We start from the raw sequence: 27,139 nt of genomic DNA, 5'->3' as shown, positions 1-27,139 counted from the left end.
CAGCCAGAAAAAGTTTTAACTAAATTAAATGGATTTCCAAGGCTTATAAACCCTTTAGACGTTTTAATCTCAGTTGAGTGTAATACTAGAAATTGTTTTTATTTAATATTTAAATTATTCAAAAATCGTTTTAATCACACTTAATACTCTATTGATTTTCGGGATTAGGGCTGTACTGCGGCAGACCACATACCATGTGGGCTGGCAGGAAAGCTTAAGTGTGCTTTCCAATATAATTTACGACTAAAAATACGAAAACATACGGATAAATCCAAATGTGAAGAAAGAAGGATGGGAGCACCACAGTTTCCAGTCCAGAAAAGTAAAACTATTCAATTTACATACATATACACTCATCGCTTTGCACACCTGATTGAGTTTTACACACTAGCACATTACACAAATATTTATGTTTTGTGGATCAACTGCTTGCCAGAGCGATTCAAGGGAAGCGGACAAAACCTTCAGGTTTAGGCGGCACTGCTTGATGAAAAAGAAACCAAACGTTCAGGTCTCAGCGGTGCACTGCTTGAACCAGAGCTTCAGGTTTAGTCGAGCAACTACTTGCGGGATCATTTCCAGAGGAAACGAACCAAACCTTCAGGTTTCGCACTGCAAACTGGCTGTGCAAGCCTTTCTTTTTGTTGATGGTATTCCAGACCAGGCCTTCAGAAATTATAATATGATATGTTAATACTGCGATTAAAATGACCGATCGGTAAGTATGTAAAAAGCTAACCTCCTGCTCCATTTAGAGTGTCTTCCGGCAAAAAGATGGCCACCGTTTCCAAGGCAAAAGCTCAGAAGCAATGTTGAAAGGTCATGGCCTGCGAATCATCACGCCGAAGAGAGACAGCGAATGATTGCATTAAACTGTTGCTGCATTCATCAGAGTGTGAGGGGGACAGACAGCCCAAAAGGGGGGCAGAGCGAAATGATGAGGCTGCTTAGGGCCAATCGCTGATGGCACTAGTGTGTGTGTGGGAGGGGGCGAGCGCTTGTGTGTGTGTGTGTGTGTGTATGCGTGTTTCACTGTGTCAACGTAATTTTTCTTTCGCTCTCTCTGCCCCACTTCAGACCCGTTCCTGTTTGCCATTTCAATTCCATATGCACAAAGCAAATAGGCAAACAAATTGTGGGGGGAATGAGGTGTGGATGGTGGCGGTAGTGTGTGTGGTGGTGTGTGTGTGTGTCTGTGTCTGTTAATGCAGCGTTGGCAGCACTGCGCTGTTGTTGCTGGTTGTCTTGGCAGCAGCAGGGTTATCGGGAAGGCGGAGGGGGAGAGGTGTGTATGGGGATTCTAGGGTTGTGGCATCTTGACAGGCAACAACTCCATGCTCAGTGACACGTGTGAAATGTTTTGTTGCAAGGAAGCGAGAGGCGGGCGTCGAGAGGCGAAAGGCGAAAGGCGAGCGGCGAGAGGCGGACAGGAGGCAAGCGGGCTACCAATTTTTTTGACATATACAAGGGGCGAAACGCTGGCAAATTGGAAAGTCAGGCCAAAAGTTGACAGGATTTGCGCGCAAAAGGATTTAGACCGGGAAATATATACCAGGGCGATGTGCTTCGAACAGGAAGTGGAAACTGGAGCAACAGAGAGAGGATTCAGCGGCAGGGAGATCTCGTAAGCAGGATAATCGACTGCCTGTCATTGTGTTTACACTAAATTTCAATTAAATTTTGAGGCCTACTTTGACAAGTGACAGTCGGCCAGGATCCCCACCAGCTAAGCAAATCAAGCGTAATAAGAAGAGAGGAAGGAAGGAAATCAAGAAAGGAACCACGGAGCCTAGGCAGGAGGGGAGGAAATCAAGCAGTACAAGCAGAGGGACAGGAAATCACTCAGAATAAGTATAAGGAGAAGAAAAGCTAAGGCTGACGCTGAGGCTGAGGCTGAGGCAAAGGATAAGCGTAAAAGAAACAATTGCAAATGCCGCACTTGGCCCATGCCCCCTATTCCCCATGCCACATGCCACTTTTAGGCAAACGACAACAAATCTCGGGGCCCACAACTCTCTGGCAACAATTTTATGCGGGAAAATGAAGCCACTTTTCCTTAGCGCCCACAACAACAAAAAAACTAAAAACAACAATCCCCAAAAGCGACGGACGGGGGCGCGGGCATGGGGCGTGGAGATGGGGATGGGAATGGGGATGGCACTGTGCTGGATTTGCCAACTGGATTTAAAATGGAAATTATTTGAAGAAAACCAATTCGCTTTATTACTTTGGGGCATACGCAGCAGCAAAGTAAAACAAAAGCAGTCAACGGTAACGCCAGCAGCAGTGCCAGCGCCAACAACAACAAATACAACAATTGTGCGAGAATGAGAAACAACAGCAACAGCAGCAACAACAGCAACAACTACAGCAAAATACAACCTGAAACAAAGAACAACAAAAGTAAGCGACCATAAAAATTAATGCAATAAAAACACATGACAGCACTGGCAGGCAGGAAAACACACACACACACACACAGAACCAAAGGACACTGGAATAGGCTGCACTGAGAGAAGAGGAACACAAGTGTTTAGGTATATAATGGTAAAATATTGCGGTTTGAAATAAGTAAAGTATGGAAAATAGGCTGGCAGAAAAATGTTCTTGAAATGTGACTTATCACTCGTTGTATGGCTTGAAGACAAATTGTTTCTCTCTGTGTAATGGCAGCCAGAGAGTGAGAAAAGAAAGGACAAGCTGAAAGTCAGTGTGGCCCACGTTCGATAGCGTTTTTGCTTACACAGAAAGCGTTGATTACCTCACCGATAATTTATCGCCGTGAATGCTGTAAATTATTTGCAGACCTCCTAGGCAGCCCAAGGGACAAGTTCTTATGAAAATTTCCAAACTTCTATGCAGAGTGAAAAGCTTGACGATAGATACATACGAGTATATGCAAGTTTTCGCTAATCAAAGGATGAGTTATAGTCTATTGAATGAGAACAATCCTTTTCATTTGGAAATTGGAAAGGCGTATAGAATCAATCGTTATAATGAAATCTACTAGCATTAAATGCATATCTGATAATTGCGTGAGATATCGATAATTAATTGTATTAATCGTATAGTTAATTGAGGGTAGATAGTCGTACAAAGTTGATTGCTGTTTTTAATACAAATTTGAGGATTCATTAATGCAATTTAATTAATACAGGAAGTGACGTTTATTATTCAGAGTATTGGAAGTGGGGGATATGCCTATTTCTGACAATAAAAAATTCGTTCTCTTTTGCCATTTTGCAGGCGAGCAACAGGGCAAGGCAATTCTTTGCAGATACTCCTTCGAGCAAGTCTGTCTGTGCCAGGGCATTACCCCTACCTTGGCCTCATTGCCTCCACGGCGCTGTTTCTTGGACTCCTGCCTGGCTCTCTTTCTTCGGTCTTGGCTTCCACTCAAGCCTGCAGCAGGCGGTGGCAATTAAAAGGACTTGCGAGTCATAAACATTGCGCTTGAGTGGATTGTTGGGTGGGCGGTGGTGCGGTGTCTGGTTCCCCAAGATCTGTGTTCCTTTGCCTGTTGCGGGCTCGCTTGATTGAGCTTACAGTTTGCGGCTCATAAAGTCGCAGAAGGAGAGAAAGAGAGAGTAGGTCCCAGTTCCAGTTCTAGTTCCACTCCCAGTGCCAGTGCCAGTGCCAGTCCCGGCCATAATTACACTTTTCAATTATGCATAATTATGTGTAGAGAGCAATTTGTGGGCTGTATTGTGCTGGGCTTTGGCTCCGTTTAAAATTTAAAGTGCAGTGACACGACACGACCCTCGGCCTGTCAACCCCTGGCCGGGCACATTCCTCATTGGAGCTGCCGCCGCTGTTATGCGATATGCCCCAAAGGCGACCCCAAGCGAGCCAGCCAGCGACCGCATTTGTTTGCTTTGGCTCCTTTTTCTCCAGTCTCCTTCTCCCCCTCGCCCCCTCTCCCCCTCTGCTCCTGCTGCGAACAGAACAGAACAGGGCAGAGCAGAGCAGAGCAGAGCAGGAGGACTGACTGCAAGGACAACGCAGCAGGCAGAAACATAAATCAGGATTTTCGCAGCCTGAACCACAAATGTTTTTAAAAGGATTCATCGCTGTGCCAGCCAGCAACAATAATAACCTTGAGGAGGGTGCTCTGCGGCCACATACCCTCTGTACGCCCACACATATATCGCTGATAATCTTATGCATGCTTAAACAGGATATGGGATAGGTACGAAGGAGCGCTTTACCTATGCCATTCCCCATTCCCCAATCCCCCAATCCCACCGCCAAAAGCGAGCAGAACCACAGCAGAAAGGTGGATGTGGCTTGTGCACGAGCGCACGAGTAGGCCTTGTTCTTAGAGTAATCCTGAAGAAATCTCAGTTTCAATTAACTTGAATTGTATTCGCAGTATCCTTAAGCACGTTCGATTTAATTTACACTGATTCGTCGAACGGTGCTACGCTACGCTGTATAAATTTCCCATAGGCGAACGGACGACACGAAAGGCACAGCTCTAGACCTCCTAGAACCCTCCTAGAACATCCGCGATTGTGAAACCATCTAGTGGTCGGAGCTCGTTAAAATCGTTTTAAACTTGGCATTAAATACTTTTAATAATCTTGTTCATAAATAAGTAAAGTGCTTGGAGAGATCAACTTACCCGTTAGGCAGCAGAAGAGCGCCGTCCACAGGGTCAGCATTTTGCGATGACCCTTTTATGTTTCTTCTCTTTCAAGTCTGTGGCTCTGGCCTCCTCTTCTATTCCGCTTTATCAGGTCTGCTCGGTGGTGCTATCAATTCGCACTTTCGTTGTGTTTCTGTTCAGGTTTTGATCTATGGCAATCTCTGGGGAAGATACGACAATATATTGGGTTTTATTCCTATTTTTCGCACACAACAAGCCCGCGATACGCTCGCATTGTCTCTTTCGCGTGGCCCTATCTGCCCCTCTGTTTCTCCCTCTCCCTCTCTCACTCTCTCTCTCTGTTCCTCTCGTTTTTTTCTCTCCTTCCCGCTCGTGAATTAAACACTTGCAATGACATTTAAAACACTTAATATCAATGGCAGACAATTTAATCCTTTAACGTTCGTTTGTTGAACTTTTTGTTGCTGTATTGTCCTTGCTGCCGCTGCCGCTGCCGTTGCCATGCCCCGTGTCCTTGTTGCTGTTGATGTTGCAATTGTGTTTGCTCTTTTCGTTTTTCGCTGGGACAGCCCCGGTCCTAGACCGGAATACTATTTTTTTTTTTTTTGTTTGTTTCCCCCTACATTTCGCATTTGCCTGACCGGAATTTTCGTTTTTTTCTTTTTAGCCTGGAACCCACCCAAAAATGGACTTTCATTGAGCCTTAACTGGGGATTTTCCCATGTTATGGGAACATAAATTGATTAAATTTGTTTTGATAAGCCAGATTCTGATCGTATGTGCAGCCTCTTTTGTTGCAAAACGAAAGCTCTTACATAACTCTGGGCAGGAAATGCAATTTCCTGTTTCAAGGAAGCCTGGAAAATCGTCTTAAGGCCACAAAAACTAAACCAAAAGCAACAATTATCGATTGAATGGCTGATGAGTAGGTTGTAATCTTTGTTACAGGGACTATATATGTATATACCATATACACACATACATATATATATATATATCTGAAAGATTCCGGCCCCGAAAACGTTAGGCATTTCTTAGGCTCCGACTGTGTTTATTCAGGTTGATTTTGCGACCATTTCAGACGGCAAATCATCCTAAGGAGAGTGTCAAAATTAAATGAAAATTGAGTGGCAGAGTGGCAGATTAGAGTGGCAGGCTGAAGGGTGGGAGATTAATGCCCCATTCTTCTATCGCTGACATGGGCTTTGGTGGCTATAAGGATGTAATGCAGTCTCTGAGTACTCTGCCAGCTGCAGGAATTTTCCTATCACCTTCACCTACTTTTCTCACACCAAGCTCTCCCTTGAGCTCCAAAGTTTACACTACAAATTAGACAGCAGGTTGGCCGGGGTCAACGCCTACGACTCAACCCTAAAAAATGGGAAAATAGTAAAGTTTTTTCCCTCATAGAATTCATAATTTTTAATGCATAAACTGGAATTGGTTTCGGGGTTCATGTCATGTCCGCTGCATATTTCATGAGTCCGGATCGCATGTATCCTTGTTTGGGTTTTTGGGGGTCCGAAAATAAATTCCGACAAAATTATGAGGCTCTCGAATAAGAAAAGAGGGCAATGGGAAAATGGGAAAATGTACAACAGCAAGCCATATCCTGTCACGCCTCTACCTATGTCTCTGGCTATTTCTGGACCCCCACCTCCATCCGTTCATCCGTCCATCCATCTATCCATCCATCCAGCGAGCCAACCACTTTGGCATCAATCAATTTGCTGTCCCCCAATTCCCATGCCCGCCCCCCCGGTAGCTGGGAAAAACGGGAAAAACTTTAGTTTAACTTTACCATTTCCCTGGCTTCTAATTTGTTAAACATTTGCTGAGGAATCGCCTTTTTCACACGCCTCTGGGAAAAATTCTTTTTCCAGCAGTACACTTTTTCCGCTGCCGCCACTTCGTCGGCTGTTGGAAATTAATTAAAACTTAATTAATTGCAAACTTCCCCTCTGAAGAGTAGGGGAGGGGGTGGGGGGGGGGGAAACTAATGAGAGGGGGAGCAAGCAGAGGTAAAAGTCCAATTTCTAGATCCTGTGGAATCCCATGCCAGGGCCATCTCCTGTGTGGCTTCAATCAGGAGTTGCTGCTGCTGACAGATTGTCTCCTGGTCTCCTGATGTCCTGGTGTCCTGGTCTCCGGGCCCTTGGCCGAGGACCCCAGCCACTTGTCACTGTTGCTTCCGTAATGGAATTAGAGTGGGGTGTGGGGTGGTGAAGGAGTGGCAGGTTTCCAAGACAGAAGTTGAGGCACATTTCCAGACTCCCCAGCAACGTCAGCAATGTCTCTTAAAAGTGTTAACGCACTCAACTGCTGCAGTCTCTTGTTATCCCCTTCTCTATCCAACTCGTATCTCTCTATCTCTTTCTTCCACCCGTCTCTCTTCTGTGTGCTAAATGCTGCCCTAGGCTTCCAGGCAGGAGCTGAAGTCGAGCATCCTCTGGTGTCCCTCTCTCTTTAATTGTAAACGTCTGCACTTTGTTGCCCTCGTCCTTGAGGCAGTGTGTGAGTGTGTATGTGTATGTGTATGTGTATGTGTGTCTGCTCTAATGCTTAGTATCTGTGATTAGGAAGCAACTTAAGTTCCGGGTTCACCCACAGCATTCCCTCTGCTCCTATTCCCTCTGCTCTCCTCCTGTTTTCCCCATTGTGTGGCAGTAAATTCCTTGGGTATGAATATTTCATTGAGAAATGTTTGCGTCGGGTTATTTTGTTTGGTTTTTGGGGCAAAACTCAAACAATATTTATAGCAAAGGTGGCGCAAATAATCAGAGATCCAAATACAGATACAATTAAATCTCAATGCGGTTTCCTGTTCCACAAATGTATTTCTGCAGACACAAAATGGGCTGAAGAAACGAGTTAATCATTTCAACAGACAAACAGTATCCAAACGAATTCGTTGATCATTGATTCCGCCTTGAGCCACGCCAATCCAATCCCACCATGAAAGCAAAAAGCAGCTGCTTTATAAACAAGTTTTTATCAAGACATAAATCCCATTACAGTCTTAGGACTTTCTCAACATTTCTGTGAAACAAACAGATAAAGAAGAAGGCCTTGAAAGCACTTGACACTTGACAATTTCCACTGTTCTTATTTTCATTCGCCTTGCCTCAAGTGTTTTTCCTGCAACAGCCGACTGTGTGTGTGTGTGTGTGTGTGTGTGGGAAAACTTTACCAGCGAAAGTTTTTCCTTTTTTGCCAGTCGAAACAAAAGTTCATTTTCTTTAGAAAGGCAGACACGAAGATATTTTGAATACAAATATTGTAGTTCTTCCATTTGGCGCATTGCGCATACGCAGTGTGCTCGGCAAACAGCATCAGAGGCAGACACCAGCACCAGACCTCCAGCCCCGCAAGAACATAAGTTTCCCTCCATTTCCGTTGCTCACTTTTAAGCACAGAGAAAAAAAACAATCAAGTATCAAGGCGGAGGGCCCATACCCTATTTGAGAGGCATGAAAATAAAGGGAGGAGCAAGGATCATTAGTCACTCTTTTCACTCGGTTAAAGTTCTAGTCTTGAGAGCTTTTGCATTCATTTAAATCACTGTATATTGTAGGTCTGGGCACTGCCTGACAATCACTATAGTTTTTCTCACTGTGCATTGCCTTAATATTTTATGTGTTTTCTATTAATTTTTGTCACATTCTTTTTTCGTTTCTGTTGGACAAATATTGTATTACACGGGGGGGAAAATACATATATTAATGTTCGATATACTATTTGGGACGGCCACCAATTTCTGTTTTGACGCGCGCTTTTCGTGTTTTTCTGGGTGGGGGGTGGGGAGCCAACAGATCAAAGATTTGGTTTTGGTTCTTGTTTTTCTTGTTGTTCCAATTTGTTAATTTATATTTGGGTTCTTTTTCGAGTGTTTGGGGGCTTCTCCGGCTCTCCGTCTCTCCGTCTCTTTCTTTTGGCTAAATATAAAACAACTTAATTTGCTGCATGCTAATGAGAGGGGTGTTGGTCGGATAGAAAGGGGGCGGGGCTGGAGGTCGTTGTGTGGGCGTTTAACACTTTTATAATTTGTTTGGCTGCGGCTCTCCTTCTGTTGATTGTCGGTCTCTTGGTCGCTTGGTCTCTTGGTCTGTTGGTCTTTTGTCGCCTGCCACAGCTGACACGCACCAATTTTTGGGTGTTTCTCTCTTGGTTTTCTTTCGAAACGAAATCGTACATAATTTTTGAGACGATGTCATAAAGTCACAGTATTCGCGTGCTGAACGCATTTTAACTTAACTGCTCGACAGAAATAACAGCCACAATAACTGGAACAAAAACAGCGACAAAAGCGACAAAAGGTCATTCAATTTTTTGTTGTTTGGGGGGTCTGCCGGCAATAAGGCAATGAGGCAATGAGGCAACGAGGCTTTTCCTGCGTTTTCACACGTTTTCCAAAATTTACGACCCAATTTTGGGCTCCTTCCTTCTCTGACACACACACACACACACACACAGACACACACATTCACACATTGAGTCCCGCAAGTCTGGTCCTATATAAATATGTATATATATTCAATATACTTTTATATTTCATATTTGTAGATATTTTAAGTAATTACGTTTATGACAAGACAAAAAAAAAACCAAAAAAAAATCACACTTATATGCACATCTGGCGATGGTGGATACTTTCGCGTCTCACGTTTTTTGGGCATTACATTTTCATAAACTTTTTCGTTGGGGAATTCCTCGGTCTTGAAGTTGGGTTCGTGATTCTCAATAATTATCGCGTTGTCGGGCGCCGCCTTCGCCCGCGTACTACGTTGAATGTCGCGCTAAAACTGAAACTGATTTGGGGCCCTCGTCCGTGGCGGAGGCCCAAGCAGCAGCAGCAGGCAGAAGAATGCGACAGCAGCGGCCAGCCGAAGGAGGGGCGACCGAGCGCACACGAGCCTTTATCAAAAGCACCGAGCAGATGCCTCGGCTCCGCTTCGTGTGGGTGGCTGGTAGTGGGCATGCCGAAGCGCCAACACTGAGCCGAGCTCTTGCCGAGCTCGCCGCACGGTGAGGCCCGCACTCTCTTTCGTTGGTTGGTAAAGTGCCTCTCTTATGTTTCTATGAGGAGGGCCTCTCTTTTGTTTCCATTCTAAGCATATTTCAAAGGTGTATTCATGCAAGGTGTAACGTTTCCACTCTTCGGCCGCCCGCTCTCGTACTGTAGCCGAAGGCGGAGAAGAAAAATGATTTAGAAGCTCACAAAAAACGAAGAACTGCCGAATTAGCTGTGCTGAAAACTTCGAAAACTCGCCCAGACTAGTTCGGTTTTTTGTGTTTGATGGATCAAGCATGTTTGTTTTTATCAGCTAGTGCGAACAAATGTTATAATGTGGCAGCTATATGGTACCCATAGTGGTGCGATTTGGGGTGATTATCGTACAAAACAAAGAAGTTCTTTTTGGAAAAACTTGTTATATAGACACGCCCGATTCCGACCAATGTAAAGTCATAAAATATCTCAAAGAATTGTTTTATATAAACAGACGGACATATAGCAATCAGATCATCTTTCAAATCAGCCGACAGTGTGCGCACCCAGACCTTCTAAGGTCAAATTTTTGAAAGCTTCTTGTTCCTCTTTCTGCTCCTCTTTTTGTTCCTCTTTCTACTCCTCTTTCTGCTCCTCTTTTTGTTCCTTTTTCTGCTCCTCTTTCTGCTCCTCCTTCGGCTCCTCTTTCTACTCCTCTTTCGGCTCCTCCTTCGGTTCCTCCTTCGGTTCCTTTTTCGGTTCCTCTTTCTGCGACTCCTTCTGCTCCTCTTTCTGCTCCCCTTTCGGCTCCTCTTTGTCCCCTTTCAGCTGTAGTGTGCGCAATCCCTTCGAGTTTCGTTTTGTAATCTTTCATACATTTTATCATTCTCTCGAATAAAAAAAAAGAAAAATGAGAGTGAAGCAACATGTCCTCACCTTTAATAAATGCCCCATGGCTTCCTTTTCCTCTCTTTTGCTTTTGTGTGTTCTCTTTATATTTAGATTGTAAATGCTCTCTTTCAAGGTCTAACATTAAAGGTCTAGCAATAAAATGTTTGAAATAGTTTTAGGAATCGGTAATAAATATATTAGTGGAGACAGGTAGAAAGACCTAATGGGGTATAATTATAGCTTGGCGCTTAATAAAAATTGACTTAATGACATACCCACTTAAGGGGTAAATTAATATTTATGGTAAGCGCTTAAGATACGCCTTATAGACGCGACTAATAGGTATCGGAAAATAATGAACAGAATTGGAAGGTGAGAAAAGGAAAATGATGGAGTAATGGCGATGGAAATATCCATCACAAAGCTAGTTCCCTCAAAACTCAGACCACCAGAAATATCTTAACAATCATAAACACTCACCTTATCACTGCCTCAGACACTATCCCACGCGAAGCGGCCGCCTTTAGGTCAGTGCCAAAGAGAGCCGGCAGGCAGCTTAAGCGAAGAGCGCGCATGCACTGAAAATATATTTAATTTGAAAATCATTCTCTTGTTCTCTTTGTTTCTTTCAACGGCGAATTCAGTAATGTGGCCAGCAGGCAGAAATTTCAATAAAATACACTCAGCGAGCGGAAAGAAGTTTGCATAAAAAGAGCTAATGACAATATAAATTCTCGTGGCGTATGGAAATTTGCCGCAGATGGGCGACGGGTGCTGGGCTGGCCGCTCCCGCTCCGGCTCCGGCTCGTTCCGTTTTCCAAAAACCAGAGATAACAGATCCCGTATCCCTGCTCCCTGCTCCCCAGGGAGGGTTATGGGTTATGGAAGTAGCGGGGGGTGGGGGGCGGCTAACAGCAGTTATCGCTGAAGCGAAAGGCAGTAATTAGCGTAAATTGAGTTGGTAAAAAGCGCAAGTGCTCAAAATCGGATGGGCAGGGCCTCCTACATCTACCCCCACCAACCCCATCACCCCATCCCCTATCCCATCGTATACTTGGCCAAAAATGTACCTAAATTGTGCGAGCGTCATGGCAACTAGAACATCAAGGGGAGCAAAATTTGTATTGAGAAAGTATTATAAGTTAGAATTGAATTCATTTTCTCTCAGTGTACTCCCCCAATAGTTGTCACTCGTTGTTGCGGTTACTTCGCGGCTGGTGGCACTGCTGGTGGGTCTGTTGTTGATTATGTGGCAATTAGTTGTCGCTTTTGTGGCAAGCCGCGACCAGGACACTTTCAATCAGAGAATCTTATTCCGACAGACCCGCTAATGCCCATCCAGGTGCGGCTTAGAGAGCTAATTAAACAAGCCGATTACCGTACGTCCAGCCACCCGCCGACCTTGGGCCCCAGCCTCCACTTGTAATGCCCACCCGCCACACAGTGTTGCAGAAAAGTTTCCACACGGCTCCTATCAAGCCTGATCCCACACCACACACAGCCTTTTCCCAGCTATCAACTTTCCACACATATTGTCCGAGGCGTGTATGTCTGAGTGTATTGGTCTTCAGGGTGGAGGTCACTGGTGGGCTGGTTGGGCTGGTTGGCTGGTTGGGTGGTGGTGGGTCAAGTTCTAGGTGAGAGCAGACTCCAGTCTAATGAGCGCCAGTCGCCCTGTAAAGCCTTTCTGGCCATACGAAACTTTATGGAATTCCAGAAAACCAAAACTTTCCAATTTAGTGGCATAGAAAATATTGTTGCAGGAAATCTTTGCACTATTTCAAAGCACAGAACTGGGAATACTCTAGGGAACATGTAAAGAATATTCGATGAGAGCTGTGGACTTGAGAACATCAAGGGTGGAGTTTTCATCGTACGAATTCCAACAGAATGGTCTCTGACTTCTGTTCGCTTATGGGAAATTTAAACGGCAAATAAACAGAACTCGAATGTGCCTGAATGTGGTCGTCTGTAGCCTGCTTTGGGTTAATAAAACCCCTTATCTCTAGTCTTTTTTTAGAGCACTCGGGCACAGGCCATTTGTGTATTCCTCCTCCTTCGTTTTTCACTTGAGTTCAAAGTCTAGCTCGTATGATTGATCCCCTGAAATGGAGGAGAGCCCAAACAAGTCAAAGTCCCACCAATGAATGCCAATGCATCGTCAATCCATCTTCTGGTTGGCCCTTTTGCCGGACCCCACAAACGTGTCTCCGCAGCTGAGCGACCCCCACGAAATGTAGTTCATTTGTTGAGTGAACATTTTATGATTTATGAAAATGTTCTATTTCTGTTCCTGTCTTCTCCCCTGGCTAAACAGTTGGGCGTCATTCCGCCCACTTTGTATTACAATCAGGATCTGGCTGGGAATTAAATCTGGTAACCGAGTTATAGCCTCGATGCAGGGGCTCGCCGCTCGGGGCCGTGAGGCGGACTCTGTTCTGGGGCATTGTTGCATATTCAACAATTGCAACTGCAAACCGACGAAGTAATAACAAATGCAAATTTTAAGCTCAAGAATTTTCAGTTGGCAAAAATTGTTACATTTTTTGTTGTCAGTTTTGTATTCGTTTTTTCGGGCTTTGGCTTGGGCCTGGGCCTCGGCCTGGGCCTGGGGAAACAGCAGGCAAAAGTGCAAATCAGTCTGCCCGCCCCTTCCCTCCCTCCCTGGACAATTGAATTTGTTTAAATTGTTGCAACTTGGTTTATTCTTCTTCTTCTTGGTGAGCATGGTGGAGTGGTCCATGCATCAGCAATCAGCAGCGGGAATCAGGAATCGGGAGTAAATCCTTCTAAACTTAAAATCCGAACACATTGTCCGGAGTGTCCTCGGTCCTAGCCAATATAATCAAGCGGCAGCTGGCAAAAACTTCAAGTGCCAAAGTGTGGGTGTGTGTGTGGGTGTGTGTGTGTGTGTGTGTGGGTGTGGGTGTGTGTGTGGGTGTGTGTCTTGGGGAGGGTAGGTTGCAGGTTTGGATGGCCATATAGGACTGGGGGCACTGATGAGTTCACTTCAGTGAGCAAATGAAACGATATTGTTGTCAATTTAGGTGCAACAAAGAGCAGCAACGAGCCCCATATCCAGCTCCCAGCCCCAGTCTCCCGTCAGACAGGACAAGACAAAACAAACAGCATGCAGGGCGGGCGAAAGAGACAGGCATAACCAGAAAGAGAAAGCGACAGAGAGAGTGAGAGAGAGAGAGAGAGAGAGAGGGAGGGAGACAGATAGTGTAACAACAAAGGCAAACAACAACAAATTGCATGTCCTTCCGCCTTGGGTTGCAACACAATATACAACGCACTCATATTTACTTTGTTGGAAGGATCCTGTTGCAGTCCGCCCTCTAACCGGACTCCCTCACTGCTGCCCGCCCGTGCCCCATGCAGCCTGCAACATTAATGAAAACTGCAAGCGACCTGACACAGATAGGTACGGGACCGGGACTGCCGCTGCAGCTGCCACTGGGGGGCGACATTGCTGCACCTTTATTTACAGACAATGCGGCGGGGAGGGGCCGGAGGCCGGGGGTAGGGGGGAGGGCCAGGCAATTGGGGGAAAGCATTTTCAGAATAGGACAATATTTTTAGTCATTTTCTGAGCGAGATTCCTGAGATTCCTTTTACGTTGCATGCCCCTCCAGCAGATCTTGGATAATTGCCAACTAAATTGGGTTTAATGGGTTAGCAAGGGCTTCTCCTAAATGGCAAATCAGGTAGTATACTCGTACGTACATACATATGTACATAGGTAGTTGCGGCAAGATGTAGACAGAGTTGCACGTTGTTATCGGACAGAGAGAGAGAGAATTGGTACAAAAAGTTAATAATGAAATAATTCGAGTAGATTGTTTGTCATTTTGGGAGCTGGACAAATATAATTTGTTCGCTCCTTGGGGGACTTCCATTAATTTTCTCCAGTTTCCAATTTCCAACCGAAATTAAAAACAGTTGGCTCAAAAGATTGGGGAGACTGGAAAGTGGATAAATAATAAATACCTACTAAATAGATGAGAAATATTTTGGGTGATTTTCCAGCCAAAATTTACAGCAAGTACAGTCAATGCAAAGGTTTGCATAGTCAGAGTTGCTTTATTATCGATAGGCTGGGCGATAAATAGATAGTTTAATAAATTAAATAAATAAATAAATAAATTAGGCACATTACACTAGAGCGTAGACTATCCGTGTCTGGCCACGGCGGCCAACCAGGATTACAAAAAAAAATTACAATTTAGATAGCTGAGAAGAGAGCAGTAAAAGAAGGACAAGGAGCACATCCCGCTATCCTTTAAGTCCTTTAGAGCCGTACAACCTCAACGCCCTGCGGCGCAAACAGCGATTCGGCGGCCAATTTGAGCTTCTCGTTGACCAATTTGGCGATTTTTGGCGTGCGGCGCCACACGAACTCGCGTGTTCTATCGTGATTGTCCTTGCTCTCCACCTCCACCTGGAACACACAGCAGAAGTCAAAGGTTAATTGGACAAAGGGCAATCATAGCGGACGCGATGCGACGCTGCGCTGCGCTGCGCGACCCACCTGCTTGGGCTGCTGCACCTTGATGGACATGAGGGTGGCCCGATCGTCCACCACACTGAACTTGATGCGTCCGATCATCTCGTTGGTCCTGGCCGTGGCGCTCTTCACGCTCCTCACGCTGCCGCGCTTGAAGGACTTCTCCACGCGCAGGATCAGCGGACCCAGCGTGAACTTGGCCTTAATCGTGGAGTTTCGTCCCTCCGCATCGCTAATCACCTTCACGTTTCCCACCCGCTTGAGGGAGGCCAGCCCCGAGAGACTGCCCTCGGCCTTCTGCAGCTTCTCCACATCTCCGGCCTTGCTAGCACCCGCGGGCTGATTGTAGTTACCAGATTTCACTGCCGTCGTACCCGAGGCCTTTTTGTTGGTACTGTGCTTGTGGCTCTGGGTGGAGCCGCCTGCCGCGTTCGTGGAAGTGGACTTCTTTTGGCCGCTTTTGCCTCCGGACACGGTTCGCACTTCCGCTTTTGGTGCATCGGAATCAGTGGTAGTGGCATTGGCAGAGGCTGCGGCCTGGTCAGAGGCAACGGGCTTCTTTTCGATGGCTTTGATGGCCAGCTCGGACTGTAATTGCATCAATTGCTCCTGCAATTTGCCGGCGTCCTCCTCCTTTGCCTGATTGTTTCCACTGCCTCTGACGCTGCCGCTGGCCCTTGGCTCGGAGCGTGTGTTCTTGCTGCAAGAAAATTTCACAAAATTTGCATCAATTCACTCTGATTCTGGAGTGCACTCAAACGAGAGAATGTTCCTTAAATCTACGAAAATCGAGTTACTTCTAAAACTGCCCCAAGTACTTAAGCGGATACAAACCGGACTTTTCGCCAACTTTTGTTTAAATTTTGAAAAGATATAGGAAAATATATCAGATTCAGATATTATTTCTGGGGACTTTTTTTTGGGAAGTAACTATTGAGATGGTTTTCTTCTGCCTGTCACTTACAGTTTCTTGTGTCCGCCGGCCTTGGTGGCCTTGTTCTTGTTGGTGGCCTTCACCGTTGTGGCACTGCCCGCGGTGGTCGGGGCCGAGCGTCCGGCCAGGCGCACCACGAAGGGATCGTAATTGTCGGATACAATGCGATTGATACGCGAGAAGATGGCATCGATGAAGTGGTTGTGCCGCGCCTGGAACGCATCCGTAGACATGTCGATGACGTTGTTCTTGAGGTCACCTGCAGCAGCCAGCGTCAGCAGGGGTCAGCATGGGTCAGCGGGGGTCAGCAGGGGTACGGAGGTGGCAGGAGCGGAGAGGAATTCACATTAGTTCGGATCGGCTTACACAATGAAAGTTCAATTTGAGGACAGGGCGGGGACAAAGGTCGTTTGTGAAGAGGGGGAGCTTTTGTGGTTTTTCCTTTTCAGTGATGCTGTGATGTGTGTCTGTGTGTGTGTGTGTGTGTGTAGGCTTTTCATTATGTTTTCAGCCTCTAATTACATTCAAGTGCGAGAGTGTGAGTGTATCTGTGTGGGCATAAGCTGATGTTTGTCCTAACCACAGCAACACACACAGACACACCCAGGGACACTGATTATTCGGAACTACTTCGTGTGTGTGTGTGTGGTGGTGGGGGGGTTGTGTTTATTAGTACGGTGGGATTAGCAAATAATGTACAAAGGGACAAAAAAAACATTGACATTGAAGCCAGAACCAGGCAGGCCTCCACCTCCCATCCAGATTAAAATAATTATAGCTCTTTGCCAGGGATGGGCTCAGCGATTGATTGCAATTCTCCCCCCGATAATAATTCATCGCACGGCCTAATGGAAAATAATCATGGATACTTTATCATTCCTTAATTAAGAATTTGTCATACATTTTCATCTAAGAAAAGACATTTCTGAAATACGATTTGGAGAGAAATTTCCGCAAGAAGTCATTATTTTTAGTTTAGAGTTGATATAGTAGTTCTTTAATGAAGACTTTCCCTACATCAAAATCGTATATTTTCGAACATTTCCTTTAGACTGTGGGTCCGCTATTCATATTTGTGACACCGAGGAGGCATGCAATTATTCCCGAAATATCCCCTCTCAGGGCAGACCTAATCCTTGTCTTTCACCTGCTTATCGCATGACCCATCACCCGGCAATGACTGTTCCACAAAGGCCACCATCCCTCGAGCCGCCATCCGCAGGCGGATATAATCGGAAACTCGACCAACGTCGGGCATGATGAGGTACTAATGTACTTTTTGCATGTTAGCCCTGGTCCTCCCCCCCCCCCCCCCCCAAACCGGCTCCGTGCCAGCCCCTCCAAAGCAGTGAGTCTGTTAAGTACTCGCCCTCTCACCCACTCGGCCCACGCGACAGAGTGTGGCTTATATAGTTTCAGCATTTGCCCTTTTCTGTGCTTGTTAATTGAAGCACAAAAATTTTAAATTTAAAACGACATTTTCTAAAATAGATAATTTTGTGGGCGTGTCGCAAGGCCGTGTGAGTGGAAGCAGAGGCTTACGGATGGGGGCAGATGGGGTGGTTAGGTGGTGGGGATGCACAATGACGAGGGAGAGCAGCAGGGAGACGGAGTCGAACTAATTAGAGCGAATGTTACAGCAGCAGCGGTAGACAAGCGGGATGGATGATACAAGTGCGGAATAGATAGTACCGAGCATTACGGTAATGACGGAGCAGCAGCAGGGCTAATGATAGGAGTGTATGTGTGAGAGAGGGGCATGTGCAGGTACAGATTCAGATACAGATACAGATAGAGAAAGAGACAGTGACAGTGACAGTGACAGTACCGATAGCCTCGCCTAAGGTAACGCTTGAAAGTACTCTCCTCCAAAGGATTCCGCACAAAAGAATTATACAATTAATTTCATTTTCGCAAATTTATTTAAGCAAATTTTTGTGTTGTGTTCTTTCGTCTTCTTCTTGCTTGATTTGTGGTTTTTGTTGAGTTGTTTTTTACAATAAATAATAAATAAATAAATAAATAAATAATAAATTACAAATTAAATGACCTAAAACGCAAAGTTTAACATTTTTCTATGGTTCTTTTCTTTTCTGTAAAATTTTGCGCTGCCTTTCAAGCGTTCAACTTTTAGCTACAATTTTTTCCTGTTGGTTTTTTTCTTTTTTTTTTTTTTTTTGTTAATTTTTGACTTTACAAAAAATTTTGCGTTATTTACGTTTGGAAAATTATGCGAGCCGAAAAAGAGAGAGCGAGGAAAAGCCAGAAATATTACAATTACTTTTTTCGTTCCAAAAATATTCAATTGTAAGCCAAAAAGTGTGAAAGCAAGATAGCGATAGTGCTTGTGTGTTTTTGTGTGTGCAAGAGACAGAGAGAGATAGATAGATAGAGAGAGAGAGAGAGGGAGAAGGATAGACATTGGTAAGAGGGATACAGAGTGAGATAGATATGTGTTTGACATCATGATAATTAATTCCGAATCGAATCTGAGAAATTATGGTGTTTAATTACAACTAAAAATAAATAAATTACACTAAGTGAACAATTCTTATTGCTGTTTTACATCAATTTAGCTATAAGTGTGTGTGTGTGTGGGTGTTTGGGGTGTGTGTGTGTGATAGAGATAGATAATAGATATGTGGGCAGGGTTAGAGTGGGAAAGAGAGCAGGAGCGGTCTGAGAGCAGCCCTTAATGGTTAATGGTTGTCTCTCTCTGTGGCCACAGCTCCCCCCAGGCTACTGCTACTGCTCCTGCTCTGCTTCTTCTCAGGACTCAATGGATTCAATGGATTCAATGGATTCTTCATCATCAGCGCCTTCTCCTTCATCTTCTTCATCTTCTTCTTCTTCTTCGTCTTCTTCCTTATCATCATTTCCATCATCATCTTCTTTGTCTTCTCTTTTCCAACCATTTTGTGCTTGGGCATTAAACATGTTGCTGTTGTGTTGTGTTTTTGGTGCGGTACAGTTGCTCTTGCAAATCTTAGTCAGGTAAAAACAGTCCGTGCGTAAATAACTCAAAAAAAAAGGTGCGTTTCATTGCGGTGTGGGTGTGGGATGTACATATACTTTTGATAGGAGGTGTGGACAATTGTGCAGCGTGCAGCGTGCAGCGTGCAGCTTGAAAAGGTTGCAGTTGCATTTGCATTTTGTTCTCTTTTTGCAGATAGTTTGACTAGCACCAAACTCTCAATCATCTCCTTTCGAGGATGTGTTTCTGTACTTAACTCAGTTTAAATAAATTAGAAATTATGTTGGACTTGCTAGGGATTGCTGGGGACGGGACGGAACGGGACGGGACGTGTGTGTGCGTGTGGATAGTCAGTGCAGGCAAAGATCTGTTGTCCGGATCGAGTCCTACCCCGGAAATTATTGGAAAATTCACTTTCCTTGATGGGGCTTTCGATTGTCATTCAACGTTGTTGTTGTAGTTGTTGGTCCCTGTCTTTAGTTGTTGGTTTTTGTTATTTGTTTTTTGTTTTCGGTTTTTGTTTTGTTTTTTGTTTTGTTTTGTTTTGTTTTGTGGTTTTTTTAGCAATTCTTGAATGGTTTTTAGTTGTTGTTAATGCTTGAGCTCTTTTTTGGTCTTCTTCGAGGGACTTGTAGATTTCTTGACTTTGGCTGTTTTTGAGGCTGTTGCTGACTTGGGCTTGGACTCACGTGCTTCGCGCCGGGCCTCGATGATATCGTCCCCAATGATATCATCATCGTCGTCGTCCTCATCATCGTCGGCCTCCTCGTCGTCGTCGCCGGCTATACCTGCAATTTCACCAATTTCATCGACTCCATCATCAATATCATCATCATCTTCCTCATCGTCCTCATCGTACTCGTCGTCGTCGTCAGCGTCGTCAGCGTCGTCATCGTTGTCGGTGGCGCCGCCAGGAGCAACAGGCCCGGGATCAGCCCCCGGTGCGGGCTTCCCCAGGGCCGCTGGTCCGGCGACTATTTGGTTGTTATTAATTTTATGGATACTGTTGGTTAGAGTGTTCTGCGTGACTGTGCTTGTACTGTGATGCTGATGCTGTGATGATGTTTGGCCGATCGTTGCGGACTGTGTGGCATGTTGCAGCTGTTGCTGTTGCAGTTCTTGTGCGTTTGTTTGTTTCTGTTGTTCGTCAATTGCATGGGTGCTACTTAAACTAGTTGTGCCACCACTAATACCATCTACAAGTGCATCTTCATCGTAAAAAACATTTTGTTCACCTTCGTTGTTGCTGCTGCTGCCGGAGGCTGCCGTGGCGGGGGCTGCCGCTGCGGCTGCGGAAATGTCCTCGGCGGCGTTGCCGGAGGCGGCGGCCTCAACAGCGTTGCCGGACTCGGCGGGCAGATCCACGCCATCGGAGATGCCGGAGCTGACCGAGGAGGCGGCGGGAGCCACTTCCTCCAAGGCCTGGGCTGGCGAAGCGGCAACGGAGCTCTGCTGGGCACTGGCAGCGGGAGCGACCTCGTCATCGTCGTCCTCATCATCATCATCTGGGGGCGGGCAGGCGCTTATGTGATGATGATTTTCAACAGGGCAAGAGGGGCAGACACTCACCTCCCAGGATGTCGTCGAACAGCCTGTCCAGATAATCATCGTCATCGTCGTCCTCCTCGTCATCATCGCTGGCCGTGGCCGCTGGGGCAGCCTGTCCCTGTGGCGTGTCGTCCTCCTCCTCGTCGTCATCGTCCTCCTCCTCATCATCATCTGAAAGTCCCGAAATCAAAAGAACTATGTTACCCAAGGGAAGGGACCAGAAGAGTCAAAAAATTCTCGTTAATAGGGCTGGACAAGATCGATCACATCACATTGCATGCGGTGGTGGCAGTTCAGAGTGCATTTCATTTGCTCAGTGGTTCATTTGTTGTTGGTGGTGCTGGTGCTGGTGCTGGGTGCGTACTTCTTAAAACACAACTGATTCTATCCTCTACATACCGTCATCGTCATCGATCAGATCTCCTAGATCCGGCTCATCATCATCGTCGTCCTCGTCATCATCTTCGTCGTCATCGTCGCTGGCCGGGGCCGCGGCCGGGGCCACATCGTTGTTGACCGCCTGCTGGCGGGCCACCGCCCGCTCGCTCCTGGACAGCAGCTGCACCGGCGAGGCCTCGATCTGGAGGAGCAGCGCACTCAGCACGCACAGCAATATAACGAACTTCATTCTGTCTTGGGGTTTCTTTTCAAATCTGCAAGGAGTCGAAGCACACGGATGGATGGGCATGAGAAATCAGTTTTCTTTCCAACGGAGAACTTTTACTTTTGCTGCGGCTGACCCCAATCGACGACTAACTGGTTGCAGGAGGCAACACTTTCTTTTTCATGCCATCGAAAATTACATATTTAGTAAGCAAAGTCAACTGCCAAACAGCGGACAGTTGTTGGTGGCCATTCAGTCAATAAGCCAGCCAGTCAGCCAGTCAGCCCGCAAAGAAAGCAGACAAAAGAGAGTCTCTGCGTCTGCGTCTGTATGTGTATGTGTGTATCTGTGTGTGTGTAAGTTGGAGTGCGAATGTAAACATGTTTTTGAGCTACGCCTCAAAGTTGCCGCCGGCAGTGTCCACATGTCCATTTGCTGGCACTTGACATACAGCGGCAGCAGCAGCGGCAGCAGCAGCAGCAACAACAACAGCAGCAACCACACCTCTTTGTACAGCTCCAGGCGCCGTTGAGGAAGCCGCCACAGTGGCAGGTAAAGGCAAAGGCAGCGACGACTGTAGACCAGATCGGGCCGCACCGTTTCGCCATGGTGTTGGCCCCAGCAGAACAATGGCCAAAGGAAGTCCTTAGCCACGCAGGGTATTCCCCGTTTCGGCTTGAAGATCTCATTGTTGCCATTGTTGGTGCTGCTGTTGCTTTTGGTGGCTTTTTAGTCATGACAATCAGCACGGCCAACAGCCAACGGCTATAACCAACAACCGCAGCAGCAGCAGCGGCAGCGGCAGCAGCAGCAATTGTTGCCATTGTCGTAGTTGTTGCCGCTGCTTGTATACCCTGGCGCAGAGGGTAGTATGAGTTCCATGAAGATCGGATTACTGCCAAGGGAACAGTCAATTGAAACAATAAGACCACGACCTGTGGTGCTACCATTTAGCTGCCATACACGAGCAAGGGTATCAACAGCCTCGACCCATTCGCTGCTTGTTGCTTTCGTTGGCATTGTCGCAGTGTCAAGTGTGGCTGTTGCAGCCTTAGCTCTTGGCCAAGTGAAAGCGACGCCGACTGTGGCGACGACGCAACGTTTTCCCAAAACTTGTTCGCCGGCCGCAACGATTTGTTGCAGCAGCAACTGTTGTTGCCGCTGCCGCTGCCGCTTATTGAAAAATGGGTAAAACGTTTTCTGTAAATCGAGTCCGGTGCTGATAAGCAAACGGCAGAGTGGCCATAAACTAAAGTGAAAACCCAGTGACCTACTGGCCAACTGCAAGCAGCAACATCATCCACAGCGGCAACATCATCAACATCATCCACAGCGGCAACTTGACTGACTTGACTGACTTGACAGCCTCGACTCCGAGTGGGGATTGGTTAACGGGTCTTAGGGCCTTGGCGATGACTCTGGCTCTGATAAGCCGTCGAAGTCGCAGTTTTATGGCGTCCGAATGCCCCAATGCCCCAAGACTCGGAGGTTGCCAGGCGGCAGATGAAAGATGCCACGCCGAAGAGGAGCCGACTGGGGCTCTGCTTAATTAAAAGTTTTACGGAGCGCAGCTCTTGAGCGGTGTTTATTAAATACCAATGCCGCAGGCAGGAGGTGGGAGTTGGGAGTTGGAGTGGGCCAAGCTTCTTAGACTAAATATGATGATAGACAACCTGGGCAAAGAGTTTGGTAAGCCAGACCCAGACCCAGGCACAGTGGGTGTTGTCAAGAGCAAATGATGGAAATCCAGGAAACAGAGAGGCCAATTATTCCCCAATATTCGCTTATTAACTTGAATTGTTTTATGGTACCACTTGGAGGGCTTAAGGCTTCGTTTTAATAGGGATTAAGGATAAGGAGCCGTGAAACTTCGTTCTTTTAGCTCAATGACGCAAAATAGTTTTCCCACTTTCAATTTTCCTCAACCACACACACACACACACACACACACAAGGCACACACACTCTTGTGCATATTCATAAAGTTTTGGTATCACTTTGGTTGCATCCACTGTAGGTCGCCCCCCCGCACCCATCTCTCCTCGCGTCTACTGTTTCGAAGTACTTATAAACTCCTGCCTATTGAAGTCTTGGGGAAATTGCATTTACTTTTTCCCACTAAGTCTCCTCCTATGCTCCTGCACACCCTGCCCGCTGCCCGCTGCCTTGACACCTCCAGCACCAGTACCCACCACCCCTTACAATGCGCTTTTATCTACCATTTTTCCCACCGAACTCTGAGCATTTCACGCGTCATGCCGCAGCAACAAGAATGGGAAGAACAAGGGGGGGGGGGGCCAGAAGAATAGGAAGAGTTAAAGTGGGGAAGAGGAACAGAGCAACAATGCAATGCAAAACTTCTGACAAGCATGAGTGGGAGCAAGAGCAAGAGAAAGAGATGGGGATGGGGATAGAGATGGGGATGGGGATGGAGAGGGGGGGAGCAAGCAACCTATCTCTGTTCCTTAGCTTTGGCAACTACTTGGCTCTCCCCACACTCCCCACACTTGTTCGTACTTCTTATTCATCTAGTACTTCTATATCTACTCTCTTCTTCTGCCTTTATCTTTGTGCTCCTCTTGTCGTTGTTGCTGCTGTTGCTACCGCTGTTGCTGCTGTCTATTGTAGGGACTAACTCATATGGAACGCTGCTCCCACTATATATTTGAATGCCCCCCATAGAAAAACGCAGCTAACCGTGTGTGCATTTTACATTAATATTCATGTGCGTGATGCTGATGGAGATGATAGGTTGCAAGTTGGGAGCCATAGACGGGGCAACAGAGGGCTCTGGAGAAGGGTGTATGTATGACGGGTCTGTGGAGTGTTTGCTGTGCACTTGCACGTCACACAGGCAGCAAAAATTACTTAAGCTCCACTCAGAGCCAGCGGCAAGAGCGGGGGCAGTGGGAGAGGCAGTGGCAGAGGCAGAGGAATAGGGGGAGAATCTATTGAAGGCAATGCCTGAAGCGAGGCAGCTGCCACTTGATGAGGTCCCCCCGCCCCCATCTGTGGGGCCGTCTCCATCCGCATTGTCATATCAGCGTCATATCAATAAATATGCAGGGCCCCAACAAAAGGACACGTGCAGACAGGATTTGCATGGTGGCCACCAGGCCACCAGACCACACCCGGCCATTGTCTCATATGTTTCGAGGGGACTGCCGGCTGCTGAAACTCCTGCATGTCCTCCTGCGTGGCAGTTAATTTTCCAAGACAATGCCACCAAGAGGTAAAATAGAAAAATAAGCTTTACACGTGCCACACACTCCACTGCAGCGCCGCCAAAATGCAGTAAGCGACTTCAAGGCAAGGAGATTTTCTAGAGATTTTCAATCGCGGCATGAGTAGACGACGCGTCGTATCCTTGGCAGTGGTTCGTTGGTTCGTTTCGTTGGTGTCTCCACTGTCTACGCAAAAACTTCTTCGCATGGCTCTCCTCGAGCGCCCGCTTTGGGCCCTCTTTCGCATGCATTCGCACGTCACATGAATTAGGACTTTGTTATCGTCGCGTCACCGTCACCTGGCAGCACAGCCACTAAGCAGGCTTTGTGGCCGGGACCGAGACCGGGACCACCCACCCATCCCTCCAAGGCGAAAGGTAATGGACGGGACAGGCTCTAGCCATGACTGACATGCTGCATAAACTGCACCATTTTGTGTCGTGAACTAGCTTCTGGGCCACAAACGAAAAGAATAAGGAAGAGAGGCGTAATTTTGGGGGAACCGAAGACAGAGATACCCTGCAGATTGGTAATATGGTCCCATGTTGAGCGAATTTGGCAGGGACTAGGGTATTTTCACAAGGACGTAGCTTCAATCGATCGTTTCTGTGCATTTCGGATCCAGATTATATATAGATCGTTTTCTCACCGATGCATACCCGTTTCTGAGGTATATGCAACACCAAACAAAACAAAACAAAAAGCACAAAAAAAAGAAAAACTGTTGAGGAATGTGTGGAAAAGTGGAAAATGAATTGGAGCAGGAGTCGTGGGCCACTCAAATTTCGCCAGCCAATGGTCTGCTGGTACTGCTCTGAGTACAGCAGAATTCCTCTGTTAATAGCTTGTCCTTGCTGGACTCCCCTGTCCCCGACTCCGCCGCCTTGAGTGTGTTTTGTTTGGCAGCAAAGTGCTGGCCAGTGTAAACAGTGTAAACTATAACTTGGCTGGAACTGGTTGATGCTGCTGCTGCCACTGCCACTGCCACTGCCACTGCCACTGCCACTGCTGTTGTTGCTGCTGCTTCTGCTGCTGCTGCTGCTGTTGATGCTGGCCAGGAAACACTTAAATTAACTGCTTCGAGTCGTTCCGTATGTAGGTCAGCTTGGAAGAAGAAACCTGAGCGCCATGAGAGATGATTACTCAACTGGCTTCTCTTTCGGCTCGGTTTGGTTCAGTTCGGTTTGGTTTGGTTTGGTTTGGTTTGGCTTGGTTTGGCTCTCTGCTGACCGCAGAACCCCCAAACATCAAGAACAGCAGCAGCACATGTGAAAATAGAGCACATAAAAAGCGGGGAGTGGATGGAAGGCGCTCTAAATTGCTGCAGATACAATTTATGACCAAGCCAGTTAAGAGTCCGCTTCCAAGTGCAAGTTGCTTTTTGTAGTTGAAAATCAATTAAAAGTTCTTGCCGAAGACGTTTCTGGTTCCCGTGGCAAGGCCAGGCCAAGCCAGGCCAGGCCAGGACAGGCCAGGCCAGGCTTTATGGGTCGTTCGGCCGCTTCAAGGGAGATGGAGATTCCCGTTCGCCGGCGATAGAAACTTTGCATCCAAGATTTTAGATTTCACACAGACAGGCACCACGAAGGCGGAGCACCGCCTCGAGGGACGGGGCACACGGAGTAGATCGAACAGGCTGATTTGTATCTCAGCTTTCACAGTAAAAATTACAACAAAAAAATAAATCCTCAACAAACGAAAAAAAAAATAATGGTACCAAAAGGTCCTCTCAGTTTTGTATCCAAGTTCTAAGTAAATTGTGGGGATGGAATGGATCCCAGTTGCCGAGTATCCTCCCAGCTTTTATCCAAGTGCTAACCTTGACTAAGTACAAGCGATAAACTATCGATAGTCGGTACACACACACACACACGATAACAACCGATAACAGCAAGTTTGCACCGTTGCGCACTCCTCGAGTTGCGAATGAAGACTGTCGTGGTTGGATCGCTTCTTGGATGGTTTTGAGGCCCTCCCTCGACTACGTGATTCTTGGACAGACTTTCTTTTTGTTACGGCTCTGCCGCAGCGCAGTCGCTCTTTACCTGTTTATGGCTTTATGGGGGAAGTATATCTCCGATTCGATTGTGAATTCTGGGCTCGAGCTTCGTTCAATTTTCACACCGCCGCGCACACAACTGTCTCGCACGACTGAGCGTCTTTAACTGATCACTGGCTCCGGTCTCCGCTTACCAACTGCCTTGCAGAGGCGCCACCAGAGCTTGGCCCGAAGCTGAAGCTGAAGCAGAAGCTCGGCCCGAAGCTCGTTTCAGTTACATTTCATTGCTTTCTTGCGGCACTCCTCTCTCCAACTGTCCAGCCATCTATCCATTTCTCACACTCTTGACTTGAATCTTCAATTCATTTGAGGCGGTGTCCGCGGGAAAGTATTTGGCACACTAAGCGGCCAGGGCCGGCTATAACAGTTAGCGGCATGTCAGCGGCTCTCTGACAACTTCTCGAGCGCTCATAAATTATGATCTAAGACGACCGACCGAGCCCCATAAACGGGATGGGATGGCAGGGAGGGTCTGGGACTGGCTCTGGGACTGGGACTGGTCTATGGGGAAAGAGTGCAGTAGCCTACTTGATTTCGTTTTGATAATGTAAGCCATAAACTTAATTCGGTTTTATTTGGGCTTTGTGCCACTTACAGTGGAGTCAAGGAAGGTCCCCACACACTGGATGATTGAGGAAAAGCTGTGCTATTTCCCAATTTAAAGCTATGCCAGTGACATTTCATTAGGTATAGGGGCATACTCTAGTCGGGAGATGGTTCTTCCCGCTTCTGTCTAGAAGGAATATCAACCCATACCAATACTGGTACACATTTTGTATATTCTACCTGAAATTCATCAC

The 27,139-nt window shown here is 46.7% G+C and overlaps 3 protein-coding genes across 3 annotated transcripts in view; all 3 read right to left on the bottom strand.

The window, feature by feature from the left end:
- The window catches only part of LOC6600258 (zwei Ig domain protein zig-8), a 42,501-nt gene extending 33,124 nt beyond the window's left edge, over positions 1 to 9,377 (bottom strand). Inside the window, exons 1-2 of the mRNA XM_026993292.1 lie at positions 9,289 to 9,377; positions 4,625 to 4,809 (exon numbers count right to left, since the gene is read on the bottom strand). Coding sequence (XP_026849093.1) covers positions 4,625 to 4,664 — 40 coding nt within the window. The 5' untranslated portion in view covers positions 4,665 to 4,809; positions 9,289 to 9,377. The remainder of the gene's footprint in view (positions 1 to 4,624; positions 4,810 to 9,288) is intronic.
- Positions 9,378 to 14,646: 5,269 nt separating this feature from the next.
- LOC113566667 lies at positions 14,647 to 16,186 on the bottom strand. The gene is made up of 3 exons (XM_026993288.1): positions 15,962 to 16,186; positions 15,022 to 15,697; positions 14,647 to 14,931 (listed from the first exon to the last, which is right to left on the bottom strand). Exons 1-3 carry the CDS (start codon positions 16,162 to 16,164, stop codon positions 14,782 to 14,784), a joined length of 1,029 nt encoding a protein of 342 aa, XP_026849089.1. The 5' UTR covers positions 16,165 to 16,186; the 3' UTR covers positions 14,647 to 14,781.
- A 3,310-nt stretch (positions 16,187 to 19,496) lies between these two features.
- LOC6600261 (nucleolin) lies at positions 19,497 to 26,411 on the bottom strand. Its single transcript, XM_026993289.1, has 5 exons — positions 26,326 to 26,411; positions 20,853 to 21,106; positions 20,475 to 20,624; positions 20,141 to 20,410; positions 19,497 to 19,693 (listed from the first exon to the last, which is right to left on the bottom strand). The coding sequence occupies exons 2-5, from the start codon at positions 21,079 to 21,081 to the stop codon at positions 19,497 to 19,499; spliced, it is 846 nt and encodes a 281-aa protein (XP_026849090.1). The 5' UTR covers positions 21,082 to 21,106; positions 26,326 to 26,411.
- Positions 26,412 to 27,139: the final 728 nt, after the last annotated feature.

This window comes from Drosophila persimilis, unplaced genomic scaffold (genome assembly GCF_003286085.1).
Source record: "Drosophila persimilis strain 14011-0111.01,24,50 unplaced genomic scaffold, DperRS2 tig00000824-arrow-arrow-pilon, whole genome shotgun sequence".
In the NCBI taxonomy this organism is placed as follows: domain Eukaryota; kingdom Metazoa; phylum Arthropoda; class Insecta; order Diptera; family Drosophilidae; genus Drosophila; species Drosophila persimilis.
The sequence above is the reverse complement of the archived record's forward strand: the minus strand, read 5'-3'. Positions and strand labels throughout refer to the sequence as shown.

Excerpts from the sequence above, each read along its gene's own strand:
- LOC113566667 (XM_026993288.1), bottom strand. The coding sequence starts at position 16,164 with ATGTCTACGGATGCGTTCCAGGCGCGGCACAACCACTTCATCGATGCC. Across the intron at positions 15,698-15,961 it reads GCCGGCGGACACAAGAAACT|CAAGAACACACGCTCCGAGC; the intron begins GTAAGTGACAGG and ends ATTTTCTTGCAG. Across the intron at positions 14,932-15,021 it reads AGGTGCAGCAGCCCAAGCAG|GTGGAGGTGGAGAGCAAGGA; the intron begins GTGGGTCGCGCA and ends TGTGTGTTCCAG.
- LOC6600261 (XM_026993289.1), bottom strand. The coding sequence starts at position 21,081 with ATGAAGTTCGTTATATTGCTGTGCGTGCTGAGTGCGCTGCTCCTCCAG. Across the intron at positions 20,625-20,852 it reads TCTGATCGATGACGATGACG|ATGATGATGAGGAGGAGGAC; the intron begins GTATGTAGAGGA and ends CGGGACTTTCAG. Across the intron at positions 20,411-20,474 it reads GTTCGACGACATCCTGGGAG|ATGATGATGATGAGGACGAC; the intron begins GTGAGTGTCTGC and ends GCCCGCCCCCAG.